Source organism: Crotalus tigris, unplaced genomic scaffold (genome assembly GCF_016545835.1).
Source record: "Crotalus tigris isolate CLP2741 ecotype Arizona unplaced genomic scaffold, ASM1654583v1 scf7180000024391.5723578, whole genome shotgun sequence".
Classification (NCBI taxonomy): domain Eukaryota; kingdom Metazoa; phylum Chordata; class Lepidosauria; order Squamata; family Viperidae; genus Crotalus; species Crotalus tigris.
The window spans coordinates 5081821-5105367 of record NW_024100561.1 but is presented as its reverse complement, the minus strand read 5'-3'; the positions used below and the strand labels follow the sequence as shown (position 1 = coordinate 5105367).

General features: G+C 39.3%; 1 protein-coding gene across 1 annotated transcript in view; it reads left to right on the top strand.

Moving 5' to 3' along the window:
• SEMA5A (semaphorin 5A) overlaps positions 1-23547 on the top strand; it is a 212456-nt gene that overhangs the window by 159807 nt on the left and 29102 nt on the right. The window contains exons 11-14 of the mRNA XM_039329293.1: positions 9088-9295; positions 10403-10520; positions 17377-17558; positions 19324-19467. Of these exons, the coding sequence (XP_039185227.1) occupies positions 9088-9295; positions 10403-10520; positions 17377-17558; positions 19324-19467 (652 nt within the window). The remainder of the gene's footprint in view (positions 1-9087; positions 9296-10402; positions 10521-17376; positions 17559-19323; positions 19468-23547) is intronic.

Sequence of the window (23547 nt, the reverse complement as noted above, 5' to 3'; positions counted from 1 at the left end):
GGAAGGAAGGAAGGAAGGAAGGAGAGAGATTGAAGGGGAAGGGATGGAGATGGAAAGAAGGAAGGAAGATTGAAGGAGAAAGGAAGGAGATTGAAAGGGAAAGGAAGGAGATGGACAAGGAAGGAGATTGAAGGGGAAAGGAAGGAAGGAAGGAGAGAGAGATTGAAGGGGAAGGCGCTGCCAAGGACGCACAAGCAGCTCTGTACAATTGCCCAGGGAGGGGGGGAGGCTCTGGCGGAGAGCCAAGCGGCGGCACATCAGGGGCCTCGGAAGCTGCGCGGAGGATCCACGTGCCTCGGGGCCGCCGGCTGTCCTCTCACACCCGCCAAGGGAAGGAGATGGAGAAAGAAGGAGATTGAAGGGGGAAGGAAGGAAGGAAGGAAGGAAGGAAGGAAGGAAGGAGAGATTGAAGGGGGAGGTGCTGCCAAGGACGCACAAGCAGCTCTGCACAATTGCCGGTGGAGGGAGGGAGGCTCTGGCGGAGAGCCAAATGGCAGCACATCTGGGGCCTCGGACATGCCTGGAGCCGCCGGCTGCCCTTTCACACCAGCCAATGGATGGAGATGGAGATGGATGGATGGAAGGAAGGAAGGAAGGAAGGAAGATTGAAGGGGAAAGGAAGGAGATGGACAAGGAAGGATATTGAAGGGGAAAGGAAGATAGGAAGGAAGGAAGGAAGGAAGGAAGGAAGGAAGGAAGGAGAGAGAGAGAGAGAGATTGAAGGGGGAGGCGCTGCCAAGGACGCAAAAGCAGCTCCACACAGTTGCCGGTGGAGGGGGGAGGCTCTGGTGGAGAGCCAAGTGGCGGCACATCTGGGGCCTCGGAAGCTGCACGGAGGATCCATGCACCTTGGAGCCGCCAGCTGCACTCTCACACCCGCCAACCTGGAGCCCCCCATCCTCATCCTGGCACCTCTTGCCCTCTCCCAGCCACCCCCCGGGACCTTCCTGCCCCTCCAGCCTCCTGGGGTCACGGGAGCCCCTTTCCATGCCACGCAGCCCATCACATGCAAGACGGGCATGTCCGGAGCGCCAGCTCCCGCTCGGAAGGCACCGCTTCTCCCCTCCCAGCCCGGCCAGCTGGCCTCTGACGCACATGTGGGTATTTTCCGGCGTATAAGACGACTGGGCATATAAGACGACCCCCGACTTTTGAGAAGATTTTCAGGGTTTAGAAAGTCGTCTTATACGCCGGAATATACGGTATCTTAAAGAACTTAGAATTTCTTATCACTCTTTTATTCGTTATCAGTTCTGTTAGTCTTTTAGCATAGACAAATTAATCATACTTTTAGATGTATTCCTTTACACGTGTACATAAAAGTTGGCTTCATATTTAAGTCATATATTTGAAACAAACAACAAACAAATAAACCTGTTCTAAGAAGATATCAATTCACCAAACAATTTTCATTCATTAGCTGAAACATTTCCATCACTTTGCCTGTACTCTTTTATTTTGTTCCCAGTTGTCTGTTCATGATGCGTAACAGAATAACCCTTTCCTCTGAATCCTCGTCTTTCAGAATGCTGCACAATTTTCACCAAATTCATCTGTGGTAGTTTCTACATTGGCTTCTGACAGGCTTCCCGGTGTTTTGATACATTTTGTATAGCTCCCTGGTGTCTCCAAAGTAATCTTCCAGTAGGCCCATTGGTCCTGTTAGCTTATACCAGGAGCAGTGGTTCTCAACCTGTGGGTCAGGACCCCATTTGGGGTCGAATGACCATTTCACGGGGGTCACCAAACAACACAGTCCGCCATTTTTTCCCCTTTTCCTTAGCTGTGCTACTCCCTTTTATTCTGTTGGTTTTTGAAAGCCAATAGAATAGACTCTCTTGAATAGAGTCTAATTCTATTGGCTTTCAAAAGCCAATAGGAATTGTCCAGGCTGTCTCTGCCCTGCTGAGCCCGCCAAAAGTCCCATTCTGCAAACGGTGCTGCACCAGTTGAGTAGTCCTCGACTTACGACCGGTTGAGTAGTCCTCGACTTACGACCGGTTGGGGGGTCATGACATTAAAAAGGTTGAGAACCACTGACCAGGAGGATATGCTTATGTCTCTTCCAGTAAAGAGATGGACAGCAGCATTTCTCCGTTGAATCCCTTCCCTCTGAAACATGGCGGCGGGGGGAGAGATGATTAAGAGATATGATGCGTTCTTTTAAAATAGTTGTCAAAACAGTATTGTTTCACAGACCATCTGGGATCTGATTACTACCATTAAAAGAAGGCATCAGAAAAAAGGGGTGGGATGGTGTGTTATTATAATATCCCACCCCATCAAGGCAGGCGAACATGCCTACTACTCCTTCATCCTATTTTCCCCACAAAAACAACCCTTGTGAGATAGGCTGGACTGACACCCAAAGTCAACTAGTTGGCTTTCATGCCTACGGCAGGCTTAGAATTTAACAGTTTCCTAATTTCTAGGCCAGTAATTTTACCACTACATCAAACTGGCTGTCAACTAGATTAGTATTTCACTATTCCTAATTGTTTACATCTCATATTTTATTGGGTTTATTATTCCATTCTAAACCACTAGAAGCCACACAAGTCTATAGAAAAATTGTAAATATATACAAAATTCACAGGAGTGTATCACGAGATCATCACTAATCTATAAATTCCTATTTTTGTACACATCCATAACATTCTAGTCGACATCCATTTCTTTATAATGCAGAACATAAACATATGACACTGAAAGAACTATTTTAATGGTGATATAACAAACAATATCTATAACAAAATAACTAGTGATTACACAACATAAACAACGATATATCACATAGTGAGTAAAATAATATAAAATAATACACCCATCTACACCTATGAAAGAGAATCAATTTATCAATATATAAGTAATTTAGTTCTTAAATTTGTCATTAAATCTAGACCACATGGACATAGTTAAAAGCCCTTTGTGATGTGGCTCAGCATGGAAGAATTGGTTCTGTTGTTCCAGGAAAAACAATCCCTATATAACATACCTAAATCTTTGGGGAAATTAAAGTAATTCTTCAGATCCTGACCTACCATAGCTACCGAGGTATACTGTATAATTAAATTTTAAACCAGTTGTGCAAAAGAGCAGTATGACTGAATTGGGAATCAATAGCCGGTTTCCTCCCATGGCTTATAATTTCAAACATTTTTTTTAAGGAAATGACATATATAATGCTTTTGAGAGAACAATTATACGATGTCTGGTTTGGGATTTCCCCTATCAATGGTTGCATAGCACACAAAAAGATGGTGCGTTTGTGTGAAGGTAACTGACTTTTAATTCTGGGTCAGGAGGCTTGTTTCCTTTTAAATCATATATATTCTGATCATAGAATTATGTAAGCACCAATCTTCCCCCTTTTTTATTCTGTTTTTTTCCTTTGCAGTCAGTCCATTTTACATAATACTTGGATATACAAATATAAGCAATAGAAAAATACAAATTAAAGACCTTCAGAGGTGTGAAAAATATTTATAGCTATAATATTTGGTATAGTTTAAGCTTTTGTACAGAAATAGCAAGTGGTTATAAAAATACTGGTTCTTAAAATGTATACCTGATTATCTAATGGCATTCTCAACATTAAATTGAAATCATACATTTTCAGTCATGCACAGGAAATGCATGATATATTTGTCAAAGGTCTGCAAAATTTTGACGTTTGTGTGGATCTTTATTTTCATTTAATAATAATAATTTCCAGTGTGATATTTAGCTTTTTTACAGCAACTGCACATTGTGTTGACATTTTCATTGAACTATTGAATATCTTTCCTGGTCAATCACCACCATTACAGATCCCATCAAAATCAGTTTATACATGTTAACCTTGAATATTTGGCATTTTAATGCTTATTCCCCCAGTTTAGAAAAAAAGCATCTGATTGATTGACTGATCACTATTAATTTCCTTTTCGTAGTTGCTAATCTTGCGGTTGTGACTCTGGGTGGCAAACATATGATTCAAAAAATTAAAGGAAGAAAAAACAGATAATTAATATATAGCATAGTAACAATGACGTTAAATAATAAACACAACTCACATTAATGCAGAATCACAATGACCCTACCTCCAGACTCCTATGCCCATGGGAATTACAAGCCTTAAATATTAGTTAGATCAATTAAAAAACAACAACAAATGCTTGGAAACATTCATTCCCAATTTTTGTTATTTTTAATCAGCTACTTCTCCTTTGACAGAATATCTTATAGTAGGCTACACTAAAAGTTCTGCTAGATTGATAATAGAATCACTTAAATAAATAAATAAAAATCTTCAGAATGGGAAGTCAACAACCTTTATTCCTATTAATTTGTGAAGTCTTACATTTCAGACTTAGCCTAATGTAAACTTCAATACATATCAAAAGAATACTTGGTCGTTTGACTTGTTTGTATGGCAATTCTTTGGCTTTAATATTTTTTAATACTTTGTATATCAACAATGTAAAAACAAAACTATAGCAGGAGACAATATAAGTAAGAATCTAGCACATGTATGTTTATTAAAGATTTTTTTCTGTAAAGATTTTTTCTCCATAGGAACCTGGAATGTAAGATCCATGAATCAAGGCAAGCTAGACGTAGTCAAAAAAGAGATGACAAGACTGAACATCGACATCTTAGGAATCAGCGAACTAAAATGGACAGAAATGGGTGAATTTAACTCAGATGACCATCAGGTATACTACTGTGGGCAAGAATCCCTCAGAAGAAATGGAGTAGCCTTCATAGTCAATAAAAGAATAGGAAAAGCAATACTGGGATATAATCCCCAAAATGACAGAATGATCTCAATTCGAATCCAAGGCAAACCATTCAATATCACAGTAGTCCAAATCTATGCCCCAACCACTGGTGCTGAAGAGGATGAAATTGACCGGTTCTATGAAGCCCTACAGCACCTTATAGAATTAACACCAAAAAATGATGTCCTTATCATCATGGGGGATTGGAATGCTAAGGTAGGAAGCCAAAAGATAACCGGAATAACAGGCAAGTTTGGCCTTGGAGTACAAAATGAAGCAGGGCACAGGCTGATAGAATTTTGTCAAGAGAATACGATGGTCATAACAAACACTCTTTTCCAACAACCCAAGAGACGGCTCTACACATGGACATCACCAGACGGTCAACATAGAAATCAGATTGACTATGTGCTCTGCAGCCAAAGATGGAGAAGCTCTATACAGTCAGTAAAAACAAGACCAGGAGCTGACTGTGGCTCAGATCATGAGCTTCTCGTTGCAAAATTTAGGCTTAAATTGAAAAAAGTAGGGAAAAGCACTAGGCCACTCAGGTATGAACTAAATCATATTCCTGATGAATATACAGTAGAGGTGACAAATAGATTTAAGGAATTAGATCTGATAGACAGAGTGCCTGAAGAACTATGGATGGAAGTTCGCAACATTGTACAAGAGGTAGCAACTAAAACCATCCCAAAGAAAAAGGAATGCAAGAAAGCAAAATGGCTGTCTGAGGAAGCTTTGCAAATAGCTGAGGAAAGAAGGGAAGCAAAAGGCAAAGGAGAAAGAGAAAGATACACCCAATTGAATACAGAATTCCAGAGAGTAGCTAGAAGAGATAAGAATGCCTTCTTAAATGAACAGTGCAAAGAAATAGAAGAAAACAACAGAATAGGGAGGACCAGAGATCTCTTCAAGAAAATTGGAGATATGAAGGGAACGTTTCATGCAAAGATGGGCATGATAAAGGACCAAAATGGCAGGGACTTAACAGAGGCAGAAGAGATTAAGAAGAGATGGCAAAACTACACAGAAGAACTATACAAGAATGAGCTTAATGTCCCAGATAACCACAATGAGATGGTCACTGACCTTGAACCAGACATCCTAGAATGTGAAGTGAAGTGGGCCTTAGAAAATCTGAGCAACAACAAAGCTAGTGGAGGTGACAGTATTCCAGCTGAGCTATTCAAAATCTTAAAAAACGATGCAGTAAAAGTGCTACACTCAATTTGCCAGCAAATTTGAAAAACTCAACAGTGGCCACAGGATTGGAAAAGATCAGTTTACATTCCAATTCCAAAGAAAGGCAATGCCAAAGAATGTTCAAACTATCGCACCATTGCACTCATTTCACATGCTAATAAAGTTATGCTTAAAATCCTACAAGCTAGACTCCAGCAGTATGTGGATCGAGAACTACCAGAAGTACAGGCAGGATTTCGAAGAGGCAGAGGAACTAGAGATCAAATTGCCAACATACGCTGGATCATGGAGAAAGCTAGGGAGTTCCAGAAAAACATCTACTTCTGCTTCATTGACTATGCAAAAGCCTTTGATTGTGTGGATCACAACAAATTGTGGCAAGTTCTTAAAGAGATGGGAGTACCAGACCATCTCATTTGTCTCTTGAGAAACCTATATGCGGGTCAAGAAGCAACAGTGAGAACCGAACACGGAACCACTGATTGGTTCAAAATTGGAAAAGGAGTCCGGCAAGGCTGTATACTGTCGCCCTGCCTATTTAACTTATATGCAGAGCACATCATGAGAAAGGCAGGGCTAGATGAAACAAAAGTTGGAATTAAGATTGCCGGGAGAAATATCAACAACCTAATATATGCAGATGATACCACTCTAATGGCAGAAAGTGAAGAGGAGCTAAAGAGCCTCTTGATGCGGGTGAAGAAGGAGAGTGCAAAAGTTGGCTTGAAACTCAACATTAAGAAAACCAAAATCATGGCATCCGGCCCTCTCAATTCCTGGCAAATAGATGGGGAAGAAATGGAGGTAGTGACAGATTTTATTTTTCTGGGCTCAAAGATCACCTCAGATGGGGACTGCAGCCAAGAAATTAAAAGACGCTTGCTCCTGGGGAGGAAAGCTATGGCAAATCTAGACAGCATACTAAAAAGCAGAGACATCACCCTGCCAACAAAAGTGCGTATAGTCCAGGCCATGGTTTTCCCAGTTGCAATGTATGGCTGTGAAAGTTGGACCATAAGAAAGGCTGAGCGCCAAAGAATTGAGGCCTTTGAACTATGGTGCTGGAGAAGACTCCTGCGAGTCCCTTGGACTGCAAGGCGTTCAAACCGGTCAGTCCTAGAAGAGATCAACCCCGACTGCTCTTTAGAAGGCCAGATCCTGAAGTTGAAACTCAAATACTTTGGCCACCTAATGAGAAGGAAGGACTCACTGGAGAAGGGCCTAATGCTGGGAAAGATTGAGGGCAATAGAAGAAGGGGACGACAGAAAATGAGATGGCTGGATGGAGTCACTGAAGCAGTAGGTGTGAACTTAAATGGACTCCAGAAGATGGTAGAGGACAGGAGGACCTGGAGGAGCGTTGTCCATGGGGTCGCAATGGGTCGGGCACGACTTCGCAATTAACAACAACAAATGTTTATTATGATTCCTGCTCTATTTCCAAATAGGCTATGCTGATCTTGCAGTTTAGCCAATATTTCTTCTTCTGGAACATATTTTCAAGTTGATTTTGCTTATATCTGTTATATTAATGTCTTGATATAATTATTCTTCTTCACAGTATTACCTTTGATATAAATATTGATCTTCACAGTATTACCTTTGAAGATTGGGAATCATGAGTTAATATAGTGACTCTAGGCAGCTTACAATATAAATTATTACTAATTATGATCTATTTGTGATCGTATCAGAATAGCTTTTAGGAGAGCATGTGCAGAATGATAAATAATATGATTTTTGTAACAGAATGTCTTCAAGGGCTGGAAAGTGTATGTTGTATGAAGGCTATTGCAGAAGAAAAGGAGCTAATGTAATCATCAACAGAATGTATTCTGTTTTAAGGTCAGGTATCCTCCCAGGTACAATTTGGAGGCAGAATGGCAACAGGGCTCTCTTACATTCTGTAGCAGAGTTCTTCTGTGCACCCTTACAAATGATATGCTGAATTATTCCCCTAGTCCATTTCATCCACCACTTGCCAGTTTTTACTGAGAGGCGTGGGCTGGATAGGAGACGTGCACAGACCTTCTGTTCCCTTGTTATATTGTTTGGACCAGCTATTAACAAATTGTATACTGTTGTTATGATTGTAATGGGAACCGCTTTCTACATGGATATTGTGCTTTTGTTTGAAGGAAAAATAGTTGCCTAAGCGGGAGAACCTTTCACAAGAGTGATGACCTACCCTTTTTGGCCCGAGTATCAAAAGTACAAAAAGAATATAACTGCCGTATATGTTAGAATCCATAGTAAACTCTAGTGCCTTGCAATACCTTCTGCTTCTAACTGTTTAAGGAACAAGCAACAGGGTGATGCTAGGCAGTGAAGCCAGTCAGATTTAATCATATTTCTTTTTTTTATATGTGCATATTTTGGTACCCGTGCAACAAGTTGAATATGCTTAGAGCAAGAAATAGGTTATGAATATCTGAGGCAATAAAAGAGAGTGTGATTTTAAAGGTAACATAGGAGTAAAATTTACTGACAGTCTTTTTTAAGGAATGGGCAGGTACTGTGGTTTACTTTCCTTTAGGTTTATCAGAAGATCATTTAAAGAAAAGGAAAGTAAACCACAGTACCTGCCCATTCCTTAAAAAAGACTGTCAGTAAATTTTACTGCTATGATACCTTTAAAATCACACTCTCTTTTATTGCCTCAGATATTCATAACCTATTTCTTGCTCTAAGCATATTCAACTTGAGAAAAGTTCTGCTAGCTCATATGGAATAACTGATCTGCTTTCCTCCTCTTGTCTGCTGTAGCCCTAGCAGAGTAGGACACTGTGTTTGGGAGGAATCAGTTTGCACTCACAAAGCTCAGTCATCACTATCATGTTTCAGTCAAAAGGAGGTATACCAGGTGGATTCGGAAAAAAGCTTGGTCAAAGTGTTGAAATATGGCTTCCAACAGAAAAGCAGGTTGGGTCAATGATGTAAAGCAGCTTTGTTTGTTTGTTTATTTTGACCTTCAAAGTATGGGAGTATTCAGCTTCTATCTCACTTCCTCAGTATAGTTTCCTTTCTTCTCCTTCTCCTGAAATGTATGTGAAAGAAATTGTGAGAACAACATTTCAGTAAGTTCTGCTTCTTTGATCTCACCCACGTATTTTTACAGATCATGGGACAATTAAGAAAATCCTCGCTCCGGTTAATCAGACAGCCAGTAGCTGTTTGCTAGAGGAGATTCACATCTTCCCAAAGAAGCAATGGGAGCCCATCAAGAGCTTGCAGATTTTACACAGTCAGAGTGCTCTCTATGTGGGCCTTCAGAGAAGTGTGGTGAAGATCCCACTGAAGAGATGCCAGTTTTACAAAACACACAGGTATCTGTCTGATTAGTTGACCTTGAATGATAAAAGATGAGTAAAATATAATTACAGAGTTACTTAATTTAAAATTATTTTCATTAAGTAACTATCTCAAGCAGAACAATTTTCAGTTTAATAGAGGAAAGATGTCAGTTGTAAAAAGGGTATATTGTTATTCCTTCATCAAAAAACAATATTGAATGGCAACTTAGCCCTAATGAATTCAATTCAGTTGATTAAACTTTCAGTTAAACTCTTCCGTCTCATAACTCTCCTACCTAAAGCAATGTTCCATCTTAGGCAATGTAGAACATATCCGGAAAGTTATTATTAGCACCAGCAAATTACAATCATCAGTAGGAAAATTAAACATTTAGGTTGAGAAAAGTGCTGTCTTCTGTTCAGGGACCTGAAGAAGTATTTGAAGAGTTTGGGATAGATTTTAAACAATAAAAAAGAGGGGACTAGACCTTCCTCTTGCTTTGCCTGGAGAATAATAGTCTCCAGGTTATAGTTAGGTGATTATAGAATAAATAAGACTGGGGAAAAGAAAAAAATTCTCTACAGACAGTCCTTGACCTGTGATCTTAATGGAGTCTAAAAATTTCCATTGTTAAGTCATGACAGTTGTAAGCCAAGGTACCCGCATGACAGGACTCAATTTTCTGTCCTTTTTTTGTGGTGTCATTAAGCAAATGCTGAAGTTGTTAAGGAAACACCACAGTTGTTAAGTGAATCAAGGTATTCCTATGGGTGTTTTCTGCCAGAAATGGGCAAAAAGGCCGGAAACTAGCAAAAAAACCTTTGTAAATCATGGTCACATGATCATGGAACACTGCAACCGGCCACAAAGGTAGGCCAATTAACAAGTGCCAAAATGCAGTCATGTGATTGCAGGGGTATGTACACCCTTTGGATCTGCAGAATTGCATCATAAGTAGCTTTTTCATAACTTCAAACAGTGCTAAGGCAACAGTCATTAAACAAGAACTACCTATACCCCCATCTTCAGGCAGCTTGTCCTACACAGTAGGTCTTTACATGGCACATTAAGGAATGTTGGTCTTTTCTGATGAAGAAAAATGTGAGAATTTCTGTGATGTTTTCAATTTGATTTTTCAGCGCATGTGTTGGATCCCAGGATCCCTATTGTGGCTGGGACTTGGTGCTAAGGAAATGCACGCCATTGGAAGAAAGCTTGAGCATGAGTCAATGGGAGCAGAGCATCTCTCTCTGTCCAGTAAGTAGAATTCAGATACGTTCGCCTTTTCAAGTTGTATGAATCCAAGGGATTTCCATGGAATCAATTGTATTCATGGTAACCATTTATTTCATTATTGTAATTATTTATAATAGTCTCCTCAAAACAATTTATAATTTAAAAAACCAGTTTAAATGAAAATTCAAAAATATTCTAAACCAAAAAAGGCTTAATCTGAAGCATTGAAACCAGAAAAGAAATGTTTAGGATCTTTTCACACAGCAATTGGTGGTAATTGCTGGAGACTTCTAGAGCGATTGTAGCCCCACCCCATCCCACCTACCGCTTCTCTTCAGGTATCCTTTGTACAGGGCAACTAGTGGCAAATGATTTTATAAAAATAATATCAATTGGTGTGTTTTGTCTATCAGAGTTACATACTTAGTGTTTTTCTCTATTCTTAGCAAGCTTTTGTAAGGCATAATTTGTATGTATGAGTCATAAAATTACCCACCTACAATTTTACATATATATAATCACTGAAGTAATAAAATATTAACAGGGAGGATAGTTAGGGAAGTCTTTGGGAAGATGGAAACTGATTTAAGACTGAAGGGAAGGCAGGAAAACTCTGTTTAGAAACAGAATAGAAAGTGAGTCCCAGTAGCATAAAGTTCATAGCAATGGATGAAGATGGAGGTCACAGAATGTGTGGGTGGAGAAGATTAGGAAAGAATTGAAAAGATGAAGAAGGACAATAGCAAAGAAAAAGCTGCAGCAGTGATAACAAAAAGTGCCATATGTCTTTGAAGTTAGGTGTCATCAAGATGGGCTCAGTTCCTGGTAAATACAAGGATAAATGCTCCCATTTTAACCTGCCCAAGCGTTAACTCATAGTCCCTCCAAGGACATTCTAGTTATCTCTGTGATGCCACCTATCCATCTTATCTGCTGTTCCCTCAATCTTGCCAACCAAACTTATTTTCTTCTACTTCATCATCCTTCCCATCAGATGCCTGAAGTATGTAAGCTCCTGCTTGCTGATCATCACCTCAAGGAAACAATCAGCCTTTATTTGATTCAGGACTGATTGATCATTTTTCTTACCATCCATAGTACTCTCAAAAACAATCTCCAGATCCATAAATTGAAGATGTCTGTCTTTTTCTCTCCATGTCCTGCTTTCAGAGCCATACATTATCACTGAAGAGTGCTTTAAGCTGTTATTGTTAAAGAGCACATAACCTAGATAAATAAATAAGTCTTATCTAGGTTTTTCATTGCCTTCCATCCTTAAATTAATCTCCACCTTACTTCTCTGGCACATTGTCCATCTTTATCTGTTCCCTTGGGCCCAAGGAATCAAAACTTTCTACCATCTTCAGTTCTAGGCTGTCATCTGTAAGTTTTCTAAGCATGCAGGTTGACATTACCTTTGTATTCTTAAAGAAGGAAGAGGTTGAATTAAGTGAAAAGAGGTCCCAGAGGCAGGGCTTTGCACGAAATAAAACAGATAAAAGGGTAAAACTAACAGATAGTAAGGAAGAAGTGGGAAGCCAAAAGAATTTTAGAAAAGGGATGGGCTAAGGATGGGCTGAGGATCTACTTCACAAAGAGTTTAGGAACAAGATTTCCTTCTGATACTGTTAGCTAAACATTTTTAGTTCATTTTTAATTACATTAATGCCAGATGCTTGGAGTTCTGCCCAGAAATTTAAGAAGGGCAATAAATGTTGTTAATATTCTATATTCTGAGATGGCCATTCAGAGAACCTTAAAAAGAAGAGACAGTAGAATTTTGCAGGGATCTTGGTTAATTTTCAGAAGCCTTAAGTACTCTTCATTTGTGTCTGTTGTTCCCGAATTCACTCAGCCAAAGCATTTATTTCCATTCATACTTCTTGAAAACCCCATATTTTATGGGATTGAACAAAATGGTATTGTTTCCTCAACATATTGGGGATAACTCATGTTGTCCATTCCCTTTTTCCAGAATTGAATAGTTCAAAATCACTGCCATAAGAGCAGAACTTCTAACCACTATCCCCACTGGCTCTGAAATTCATGGAGGAGTTCAAATTCTACAGAAAGTCTGGACTTCTACAGCTTACCTATGATGGCTCCATAGTCAACTGAGCCAGTCTATCTCCCTTTTTGGCGGGGGGGGGGGTGCGCTCAGGAAATGCAGAAGTAACACACATCTCTCTTGCTATTAATGCACACATCAAAGATTTGTTCCTTCCTTAAACTCACAAGGCCTTTCTTGTTTTAGTGAGCAGATTCCTCCAATACAACAGATGGGCCTAGATGTGGGTGCACTTATACTTAAAAGCTGTCTGAAGTATTTGTAGATAATTTCCCCCTTTCTCTTGATTTCCACATTGACCTTTACAGAGTTTGTTTGAATATGCTCATTTTGTGACTTAGTACAAAATGTACTAGTGACTGATGCTTTTCATATAATAATATTGCCAAGACAAAGGAAGACAGAAACGTGTGTATGTATATAGACACCGTGCACAAATTTTTTCAGGACAGAGGATATGTATGGAAACCACTTTCAGTACATTACATAGGCTCTCTGTTTTAAGAGCCTGTTTTCACTTGAATCACTGGATTTCTTTATACATAGGAATCAAATGACAAAACAGAGAATGGAACTATTCTAACTGAGCCCCACCGAATCAAAAGTAAGACTGGTGGAGCTAGAAAGCAACTTTTGGATGCCCAATTATAATATCTGCAGATGGTAGGCATCTAGCACAGTTGCTCTGCCACTGGAATGATTTGACGGCTCTGGCTGTCTCTACCTTGAGACAGCTGGCATGGCAGGCAGCTGGTGATACATTTTGCTTGCAGGGTGGCCATGATTCAGCAGCTTCAGCTGCCACAGTGACTCCTGGGTAGAAAAAACATCCCTCTATTACGATAATAACTGCAACCTTCAAACTAAATCTATCTGTGTACAGAGAAAAGGTGAAGAAGGCATTTGTTCTGAAATGTTGAAAATTTGTCATGGTGGATGAGAAAAATCTATACAATAATTCTCCAAGGGCTGTAATGTATTTTACCCATTAAAGTCCTTGCAGGATCATTTTACAGATTTTTAGCCTACCTTTCAGGGCATAATGACCATTTGCTCCATGTAAGTACTTCCTTTATGTGGAAATTTAGTGTGTCAGGAAATTTAGCTACAGACCTTATCTCTGATGTGCTAATTTTCTGTAGCAGAATGTAGGGTTTTTTTTTAAGCGGGAAGATTAATTATGATTAGCCATTCTCTTGGAAATACTATAGGTTAGCAATAAATGTATCTCATCATTCTTTTAACTTTGGCTCAGCTACCATTAATTTTTTTCTGAACTGTAATATGAGAAATTATATGAAAATGAACAGAAAATATGTTTTTATTATTAAAATTAGAAGAAATACATCATATACATATGCCTTATTCTGAAGTCACATTAAACCAACATTTAACATAATAAGAATGAGTCATAAAGACTTGTGCACTTTTTATTTAGGAAGATTTCAGAAGTATTCACTTTTCATTTGATTTAACCATGATTTGTCATCTGACCTCATAATTTATTTGAAAGAAACTTATTGATTAGAAATCTTCTATTTACCGGTGAATTATAGTATCTTCATTTCACCACCAGCGCTTCCCTGCAGTGCTGAAATCTGTGTCCTTATTACTTTCATTTTGGCCTAACAATGGTTAATTCTACAAGACAATATAAGCAACTTATATAGTATAAAGGAAAAGACTGTAAGTTGTGAAACCAAATTATTCAAAGCAACCATCAGGCAGACAATATATAAAATATAGTTAGCTGAAAGCAAAGCACAACCTTTGGAGTTTCCCGTGGTCTTGCTGGATTGATGGGATTGTATAAGCCATTACTTCCAAAACGATTTTCCTTCATTACCCAAAACTGCTTATCAGAAAGTCATTTTACCACTTATCAGAATGTCTTTGTTATGTTTAGATAATGGGTTTATTATTGTTACTCAAAGAAAACTACTTTTACCCTATTTTGTGTAATTTAGCTAGGTTTGGGAAGAACTGGTGTAATCTGAATACTTGTTCCACCTTGTTATTATACCTAAAAATCAGTACTTGCATACTTGCTTATCTATTTGTTTATTTGATAGAAATGGCCACCTCCCCCATAGCAATAAGGACAGCATACAAAAATTAAAACCATAAAATTAAACCAGGAGTCTAGATAACAAATGCCCAAGGTTGAAAAATGTACAACAGAAAAAAATAACTAAAAATAATCAATTAAAAGAATTTGCTTAATTTCCTTGCCCAGATGCTTAGCGGGAGACATCTTAGCAGGCTATGTGAAAAACAGAACAATATCTGCTACATACTCAAATACTAAGTAAGAGTACTTACTTACTTAGTATTTGAGCATGTATTCATAACTGCAGGTCATAACTGCAGATGTAAGAAAACCTGGCGAGGCCTTGTGGTTTTGGCAACCAACAGCATGACAGTTGCAAGATCTGTTTGCAATTCTTTTTCTTTTTTTTTGGTTCATTACTCATTGCACTCTTAGCTAAATCTTAGCTAAAAAGTCTGGAAACAACATTTAATTCTCTGTCAGTGTGTGTACCAATTACATTCTTTATTTCTGCAACTTGATGTAGGAGTTTTCCCCTCAATGCTTTTCTTGCCCAGTAAGTCCTTTAAGAAAGTAATGACTATACCTGCCTTTCTGCATATAAATAATCTTATTAAACACACACACACACACACACACACACACACACACCACTCTGCTATATAAGCACTCAAAGGAGCCTTATAATGTATTAAAATTATTATGGTTAAAGTACTGGGCTAGAAAGCAGGAAACTCTGAGTTCTAGGCTTCCCTTAGTCACGAAAGCTGGCTGGGTAACTTTAGGCGAGGACCAAAGTTAAGTGAGGACCTCTTAGGAACCCCATCACCTGCCAATTTCCCCTTTGCCTTTGCTTTTGAAGAGCTGGCAGCGTATGTTGCAACTTGCAATTATATGACACAAGGACTCTTCGATGTTGTAATTGGAAGCCAGGTGCCAAGTGCCCAGATAGCAGTCATGTAACTGCAGGGATGCTGCAACAACCATAAGTACAATGTCCCATCATAACTACCATTCATTCAGTATTATCATATATTTGATGGGCACTGAATAAGTGGTTGTTAAGTGAGGACCACTTGTAAAATCAATTTAACAGTTAAAAGCTTGATGAAACAGATATCTTTTTGCCCACTCTCCTAAATCCTGGGAGAAGGCTCTTGAGAACATTTATTAGCTAAAAGCAAGACAGGAGAAGCCATTTTTTGCATACCAGGTAGCAAAGCTTCTGGCAGGAGAAACTCCATCAAAAGGGCCTGTCCTGGTACTCTAAACATAACAGTTGGTACTGACAGAAGAGAATATTTGTAGCTGAGGGTTGAACTATGGAATCCTTGGTGCTCTCTGAGCTTGGTGGTTTTCATTGAGACATTTCATTACCAAACTACATAATATGAGTGCACTGATGGTGTTACCTACTTTGGCAGTGAAACGTCTGCAAGCAAACAACCAGGTTCAGAGAGCACCAGGGACTGCACATTGCAGTTGATTGATTCATAATGGGAGAGGTGGTCTCTCCGACAGGGTAAACCCATATGAAAGTAGATGGTTCCTTAGACCAGTGATTCTTAACCTGGGCGATATCGCTCCCCAAGGGGCGATTTTGTTTTTCAGGGGGGCAGTGGAACAAAAAGGGGCAACACAGGGGCAAAGGAACAAAAAGGGGGCGATATGGGGGCGATGGAGTGAGAAGTTTTGGGGACACTTTTGAGCCTGCCCCTGTGGCTCTGAGCCTCCTCTGAGAGAGAGACAGAGACAGAGAGAGGCACTTCTCTCTCTCTCTCTCTCTCTCTCTCTCTCTCTCTCTCTCTCTCTCTCTCTCTCTCTCTCTCTCTCTCTCATTTTGGGGATCAGGAGCCCGCTCTCAGGGCTCCTGATTGGCCCTGTGCCCAGGTGCCCTGCCCCCTGGGAGAAGCGCAGCCAGGAAGTCCGTTTCCCTGGCTGGCCCCGTCCCAGGTGCACATGGCTGGGGAACTGCGCGAGGGATCCCCAGGATCCCTGCTGGGAGCAGCCTATCAGAGCCTCAGCTGAGCAGGCCAGCCTTCCCGCAAGCCACAGCCCCAAGGGAGAGCAGCCCCTGTGATCCTCAGCTGCGGAACCTTTGGCCCAGCTGACCAGGAAGGCGCGCTGGAGTCCTGGCTGTTTTGTTGGCGAAGAATGTGGGGTGAGATGGCACCAAAATTTTTCACACATTTGAGATATGGGAAAAAGACTGGAAATAAATTATTTGCATTGATATGTCCTGATGACAATTAAAAAAAAAGTGTTTGCATAAATTGAAGAATTATTTCCTATGTTGTGATTGAGAGGTTATGTTGGGGGAGGGGGGCGATGACAACTTTCTCATTGGCTCAAGGGGGCGATTCGTTCAAAAAGGTTGCCTTAGACAACCCGGTCATAAGACCTTTAAAGCTTTATAAATTAACAATACCAATTTAAAATTAGTTTGAGCTAATTCATAATTAGAACATAACCGACACTACAGTTGTTTGTATATGTATACAAAAAGAGCCCCCCCCTGCATATCTTAAGAGTATGCATTGGCTGCAATCAGCAATACATTAAGCCTCTCACAATTATCCAGGTTTGACATTATCAGTGCAAGGACAATTGTGCAAGGCTGTGCTTGTCCAAGAAAAGTTGCCAAATACAAGGTGCTCTTGATCAGTGAGGTAAGTTGGACCTGTAATTATTTATATAATGATCATCTGTTATCTTAAATAAGATCACTGGAATTTATTCTTTTCTCCTTTGGTTTCCAGAAGAGGAATTTGACTGTGGATGGCCATTTTGGTTCCTGGTCAGAGTGGAAGCCTTGTACACATGTAGATGGATCAAGTGTAGGCATTTGCCTCTGTAGATCACGCTTATGTGACAACCCAGTTCCAAAATGTGGGGGTCGCCAGTGTGAAGGGCCAAGTATTGAGATTGTTAACTGCTCTAGGTATGTAAAAAGTAAAATAAACATTGTAATATTGAATTCTTGGAAAACTATTTGTAAATCCTGATCATTGCTGACAATAGAGCCACTTCATATTTTATATGTTTAAGGTAAGCCAGAGTAATGCAATATTATTACATGCATTGTACGTTTGACAACAAGTAATTTTAGTTGCAGCTGGTGATAAAATGTGCCACTTACAAGTGCTCCAAATGTAACAGTAAGCACAAAAATGCTTCAATTCCCACTTAGTGCAGGATAAAATATAGATCTTGCAACCAATTTGATCCAATCTTATTTTACAGTTATATTCAGATTCTGCCTTTTCTGGATTAACAGTCAGTTCTAGACCCCAAACTAAACACACACAAACACACACATCACTCTGCTATATAAGCACTCAAAGGAGCCTTATACCAATAAATATATTAAAATTATTATAGTTAAATTGCCGGCCTAGAAAGCAGGAGACTGTGAGTACTAGGCTTCCCTTAATCATGAAAACTCTTTCCTTTAAAGCAGGCATATCATACTTGCGGCTCATGGGCCGCATCCTGCCCATGCAGGCCATGTCCATCCCAGCGCCACAAAGGCAAAAACTTCTGATATGTCACCATACGGCCCATGGTGCTACTGGGCTTGACACCTCTGCTCTAAAGAATTTTTCACCTGGGAAAAATTGGATCTTCTGGAAAAACAGAGGATCTAATCATGTAATTAAGACAATATTAGATTGGCTGTTTTTTAAAGCTGCTTGGGCTTTGTAATGAGATCTCTAGAGTTGATTAAAGCAGCGGTCCCCAACCTTTCCACCTTGGCAGCCTGACCCAATGCAGGAGGGTGTGTATGTGATTGGTAGGCGCAGGTGCATGCGTACAACCCCATTGGTGCAAGGTGTGGCCATGTGCACCCAGCTTCGCATGGGAGTGGAGGGTGTTTGTGCTCATGTGTGAAACTCCACTCATGTGGGTGGGGAATGCTCATGCATGCAGCTCCATTTACACAAATGGAGCTTCACACATGAGTGCCTTTCACTCACGCAAGTGGACCTTTGTGTGCAAACACAAGTGCCCTCTGCTGAAGCCCCCCCCCCACTCGTGTGAGTGGAGCTTTGCATGCAAGCACTTGCCTGCTGCTCATGCGGCCTAGTTTGAAACAGGCTGTGGCCCGGTAGTGGGCCTCGGCTGGGAGGTTGGGGTTTCCTGGGTTAAAGAATATTGTCAGACCTGCCTCTACTTAAACCTCTAAACATAAACAATCCTTGGCTCCATTTGTTGAGAAAGGTATGGTTTTATTGAAGTCAAGTGTTTTTCAGTACTGCATAGCCAGAACTAAGAATCCCTAAATTCAACTTTTCCCTCCCTTAAGTGCTTCCCATCACTGACCCCCCCCACCCATGTCCAATCAGGTTGAAGCAAGATGTTTCCAGAATGGTCACTTCAATTGTAGGTTGGTATGCAGATGTGTCCAGCTTGGTGACCTTGAAGCAGTGTGTTAGGGAGATACAGCAGTTAAAAATTTTACTTCCCCCCCCCAGACATTCACACACCGACACACGTGCGCATACACTCACCCACCCACCAGAATCCATAACAGATTGTCATAAAGCAAACTTTTGGTGGCAGCTGATATATATTTAATTATTTTGTTGATCATCATTGTTCTTGCTCCAGGTACCCTACAGAGACTTTTTTCCCCTGGGGAAATCAACTACTTCTTTGGACATGCACACCTAGAAATTACTGAGCATGATCTATTGTTCTTACAGAAATGGAGGGTGGACTCCATGGTCACCTTGGTCTCCTTGCAGCACTTCTTGTGGAATAGGCTTTCAAGTACGTCAGCGATCCTGCAACAACCCAAGCCCTCGCCATGGAGGCCGTGTATGTGTTGGGCAGAACCGTGAAGAGAGGTAACAGGCTAATATCTCCATCATTTGCTTCCCCTTTGTTTGTATCTGTGTTACCATGTTGTATTTCTTTAATGTCACTTATCCTTTGTATAATTTGTTGCTTCCATTCTTTGCAACCCTGCAGTATGTTGAAAATAAATTCCTCAAGGTCATCCTTTAACTGAGTACCATATTTTCCAGCGTATAAGACGACTCGGCGTATAAGATGACCCCCGACTTCAGAGAAGATTTGCATGGTTAGAAAGTCATCTTATACGCTGGAAAATACGGTATTTTCCAGCGTATCAGACAACCCCCGACTTCGGAGAAGATTTGCATGGTTTAGAAAGTCGTCTTATATGCCGGAACATAAGGTAATCTTAGATAATTGTTGGCTCATCACCAGCCTTCCTCTTTTAGATATTAAGAAGGTGCTGGACTTGTAATTAAAAAGAAAACTATTGGGCTGGATTGTTATCTGGACTCTTTTTAGTACCAAGGCCACACTGATCATTCTTGTGGATGATCTGTATTAAAGTTGTGATTGGATAGTGCTTCTCTTCTTATCCCGCTGGATTTCTCAGCAACTTTTGATATCCATCAGTCATGATCAATCCATCAATCAATGAATTGTTTCTGAGGGCTTGTAGTGGGAGGCAGTGTTTTACAGTGGTGCTGCTCTTTCATAAAGTTAGCATTGGTGTGGGAAAAAGATGATATTCTAACCCCCCCACCCTGCAATGTGGTGTGCCACAGAACTTGATAGTCTCACCTCTGCTGTTTAAATCTAAATGAAGCTGCTGGGTAAATTTATCTGCCGACATGGTGGCAGGTAAATGATATGCATCTCCAGGGCAAACAAAAGGTGTGGCAAAAGATCCTAACTTCTCTTCCTTGAGGTGATTAAGGTCTGAATGAGAAAGAATAGGATCTGACATATTCCCAGAAAACATGTGTCCATCCGTACAGTAACACTTTATTGAGTGCACAAAATTGTCCCTGAGGAGAAAAAGTGGACAAAATAACATTTAAATATTAATAAGAGCTGGTTCTAGTTAGAGACTGAAGAAAAAAAGAAATTCCTCAATGTAACGGGAAGGAGAAAAGTAATTGGCCAGTGAATTGAATGTTTCTAACTGCTCTATTGTACTCTCCCCCCTCCAATTTGTATTTCATTGTACTTCTCTACCCCCCTCCCCATTCCCAATTTAATTGCCTGACCACAATGCCCAGAGAAAAACTATTTTAACAAACTATTTTCTACATGCTTCTTCTACATTGTATATATATTTTTTAATCCAGCAGAGCCTTGGAAAGGAACAATGTAAAGGAGCTTAGGATATCTGTTTATCTGTCAGCAAAGTAACCTCTAAAAATAGAATGTAACCGGACTTATCTTACAGGGTATAGAAAAAAATAAATAAAATCAAAATAATTAAAATTAAACAGACAAAATTAAAATTATACAAAAATAAAATTGAAGAAAAACACTTTTTAGTCTTACATATTAAAATGGAGATCATCCATGTTGGAAAATATAAAATATGGAGTTATTCTGATCTGGAAATCTGCAAATGAATGGGGGAAAAGCATCCATCAGAATATACAAAATTAATGCAAGAAGATGGTATTGATCTGATTCCACTGGTTTGCCAACCAGGAGATGCCCCAATTTAGTGTTACCAGCTACTCAAATGGTATAATTTTAAAGGCAAATTATTGCATTCATTCATGGATGAAAGAAGCTGATAATTAACAATCATTTTCAAAGTTAATCCAGAGTTGAATTACTACTTTGCAACACATAGATAAAACAAATCAAAATTTCCTAACACACTCCCTGATTAAACTTTTTCCTATTCTTATAGAAAATAATGAAACTGTAAAGAAGTAATTACCTGGAAATTTCTTCTTCTTGGAATTAAACAGAGGCTGAAGGAGAATTAATCTCAGTTTTAAAGGAAGAAAACATTTTTCATTTCTGGGAATGAAGGTGTTGAAAGATTTGATTGCATCTAGACGCTAGAATTCAGGCTGAGAGAAAAGTGTATATTTTCTGTTCAGATGCTGTCTCTGTCATTAGAGGGCCAGCTGCAATTGTCAAACCTGAAGATTTTATTTTACAGTTTAAGCACTAACATAGTCTTCTATACCCTGCTCACCAGATATCTATGAGCATACATACATGTATTTTTTAGAGCAGAGAAAAGGGCAAAAATGTCACAAGAATAACAACCATGTGCTTAGTTAGGGCGTTTTATCCATGCAACTTAAGAAAAATGTGAATAAACACAAATGTAATTTGGAAAGACATAAAGTAAAGAGATGCTTTTTCAAAACATAGATGTGAGAAGAAGCCAATGAAAACAAACACTTACGAATTTTAGCTCCTTCTTTACACGTCATGCATTCTGAGTGTGGTGTTAGCATGCTACATGTAACGCTGAGCTGGAATACAGACAACAGTATGGTGACTTGCAAGGTAGTCCATTAATTGCAGGTGCTAGCTTACCTCAGATAAAACTGGAATTCAGTTGTGGTTGTGATATCCTGGCCAGAAAAAGCCAGACTGATTAATACTGTCCTTACTATAGACAGAGAACACTGTATAGCATTTAACCTAGATATGACTAAAGCTGGTAACTCACCCCACTATTATTATATTATTTACATTATTAAGAAAGTTGTTTGACCAAATGCTGATGGATGATGGAACTCAGTATTTGTGGGCCCATCTGGAAAAAGAACGGCTAAATGGTAAAGAAACAAGAAATGAAAAAAAAAAAAAGAATTTGTTGTGTCTATGAAACTAAAGGAGTAGGAGGGATGTAATAGATCTAAATGAAGTTTAATCTGATCATGCAGAATGGAGTTGATGGGTAAATGCAGGGAAGAGTGTTAGGTTTAATTATGAATGCAAAATATATGTAAAAAATATGAACTGTCACCATTTGGGTTGCAAGTACATCTGAAAATAATTCTTAAGTGAAGATGGCCGGTGAACAGTGATAAAGAAGGAATGCTAGATGTGTTTTGGGGAAAATTGTGCAACCTAAAAGAGTGGAATCTGATGGGGGGGGGAGCTCATTCTTCTGGGTGACATGAATAGATTAGTTGGAACAAGACAAGACAAATGGTCATTTGGAGTTCCATTATGAATATGCTAACAAAAAATTCTATTTCATATATGTGGTTTAAGTATTAATCTGTTCATACAGATACATGGAAAAGCAGATTTATAAAACAAAAAGCCGATTTGATCATTTACAATGAAAGGTTCATAGAATTAGTTAAAAGTATAATAGCAATGAAGGGTTATAAATGTGGGATCTTTAGGGGGAAATGCACATAGAAAAAACCCTCTGGAGTGTGAGTAGGATGATTGAAGAGAAAGTATGGATTCTATATGAATAAGTATTAGAAAACACATTAATTTCGCATCAAAATGGGTGAAAAATGGAAATAAGAAAAGAGTGTGTGGAAACAGCTTGGAATAAAGAACAGTTAAGTTTGTATTATTATAATAATATATGATGTATTGTAAAAAGTTGTTTTGGAGATAAGTGAGGAGAACTAAAGTTTCAAGTACATTGAATAAAATTAAAAATAAAACAGATGAAGTGATGTAAAAAAATGAAAAAAATGATAAAATTGAAATGAGGGAACGTTGGAAAGAATATTTTAGAGATCTCCATAGGAATCATAGCATTGTGGCAAAGATCAGAACTAGAAAAAAAATGATAAGTATTAACCTCTGATCAAAAAGTAGAGGAAACTATAGATTAACTAATCAAGTGCTGTGAGAAATGAGAAAAATAGTAAGTGTATTAATCGGTTTAGCCTACCCAACACCGTCCTCTCTTTCATTTGGAGATGGATTGATCATATAGAAAATGAATGAAAATGAAGTCAACAGGTGTGTGAGAAAAGAGCGAAGGTCTTCCAAAAGAGAGTGGTGGGGAAGTAAAGAATAAAAGGAATTGATAACTGAATTGTTGCCATTTTATGAATTTCAGCATCATATTATCATTTTTATTATGACCGGTGTGATTCAGCCATTGATTCATTGCCGCCAGTAATCTCTTTGCTCACCAGTTTGAG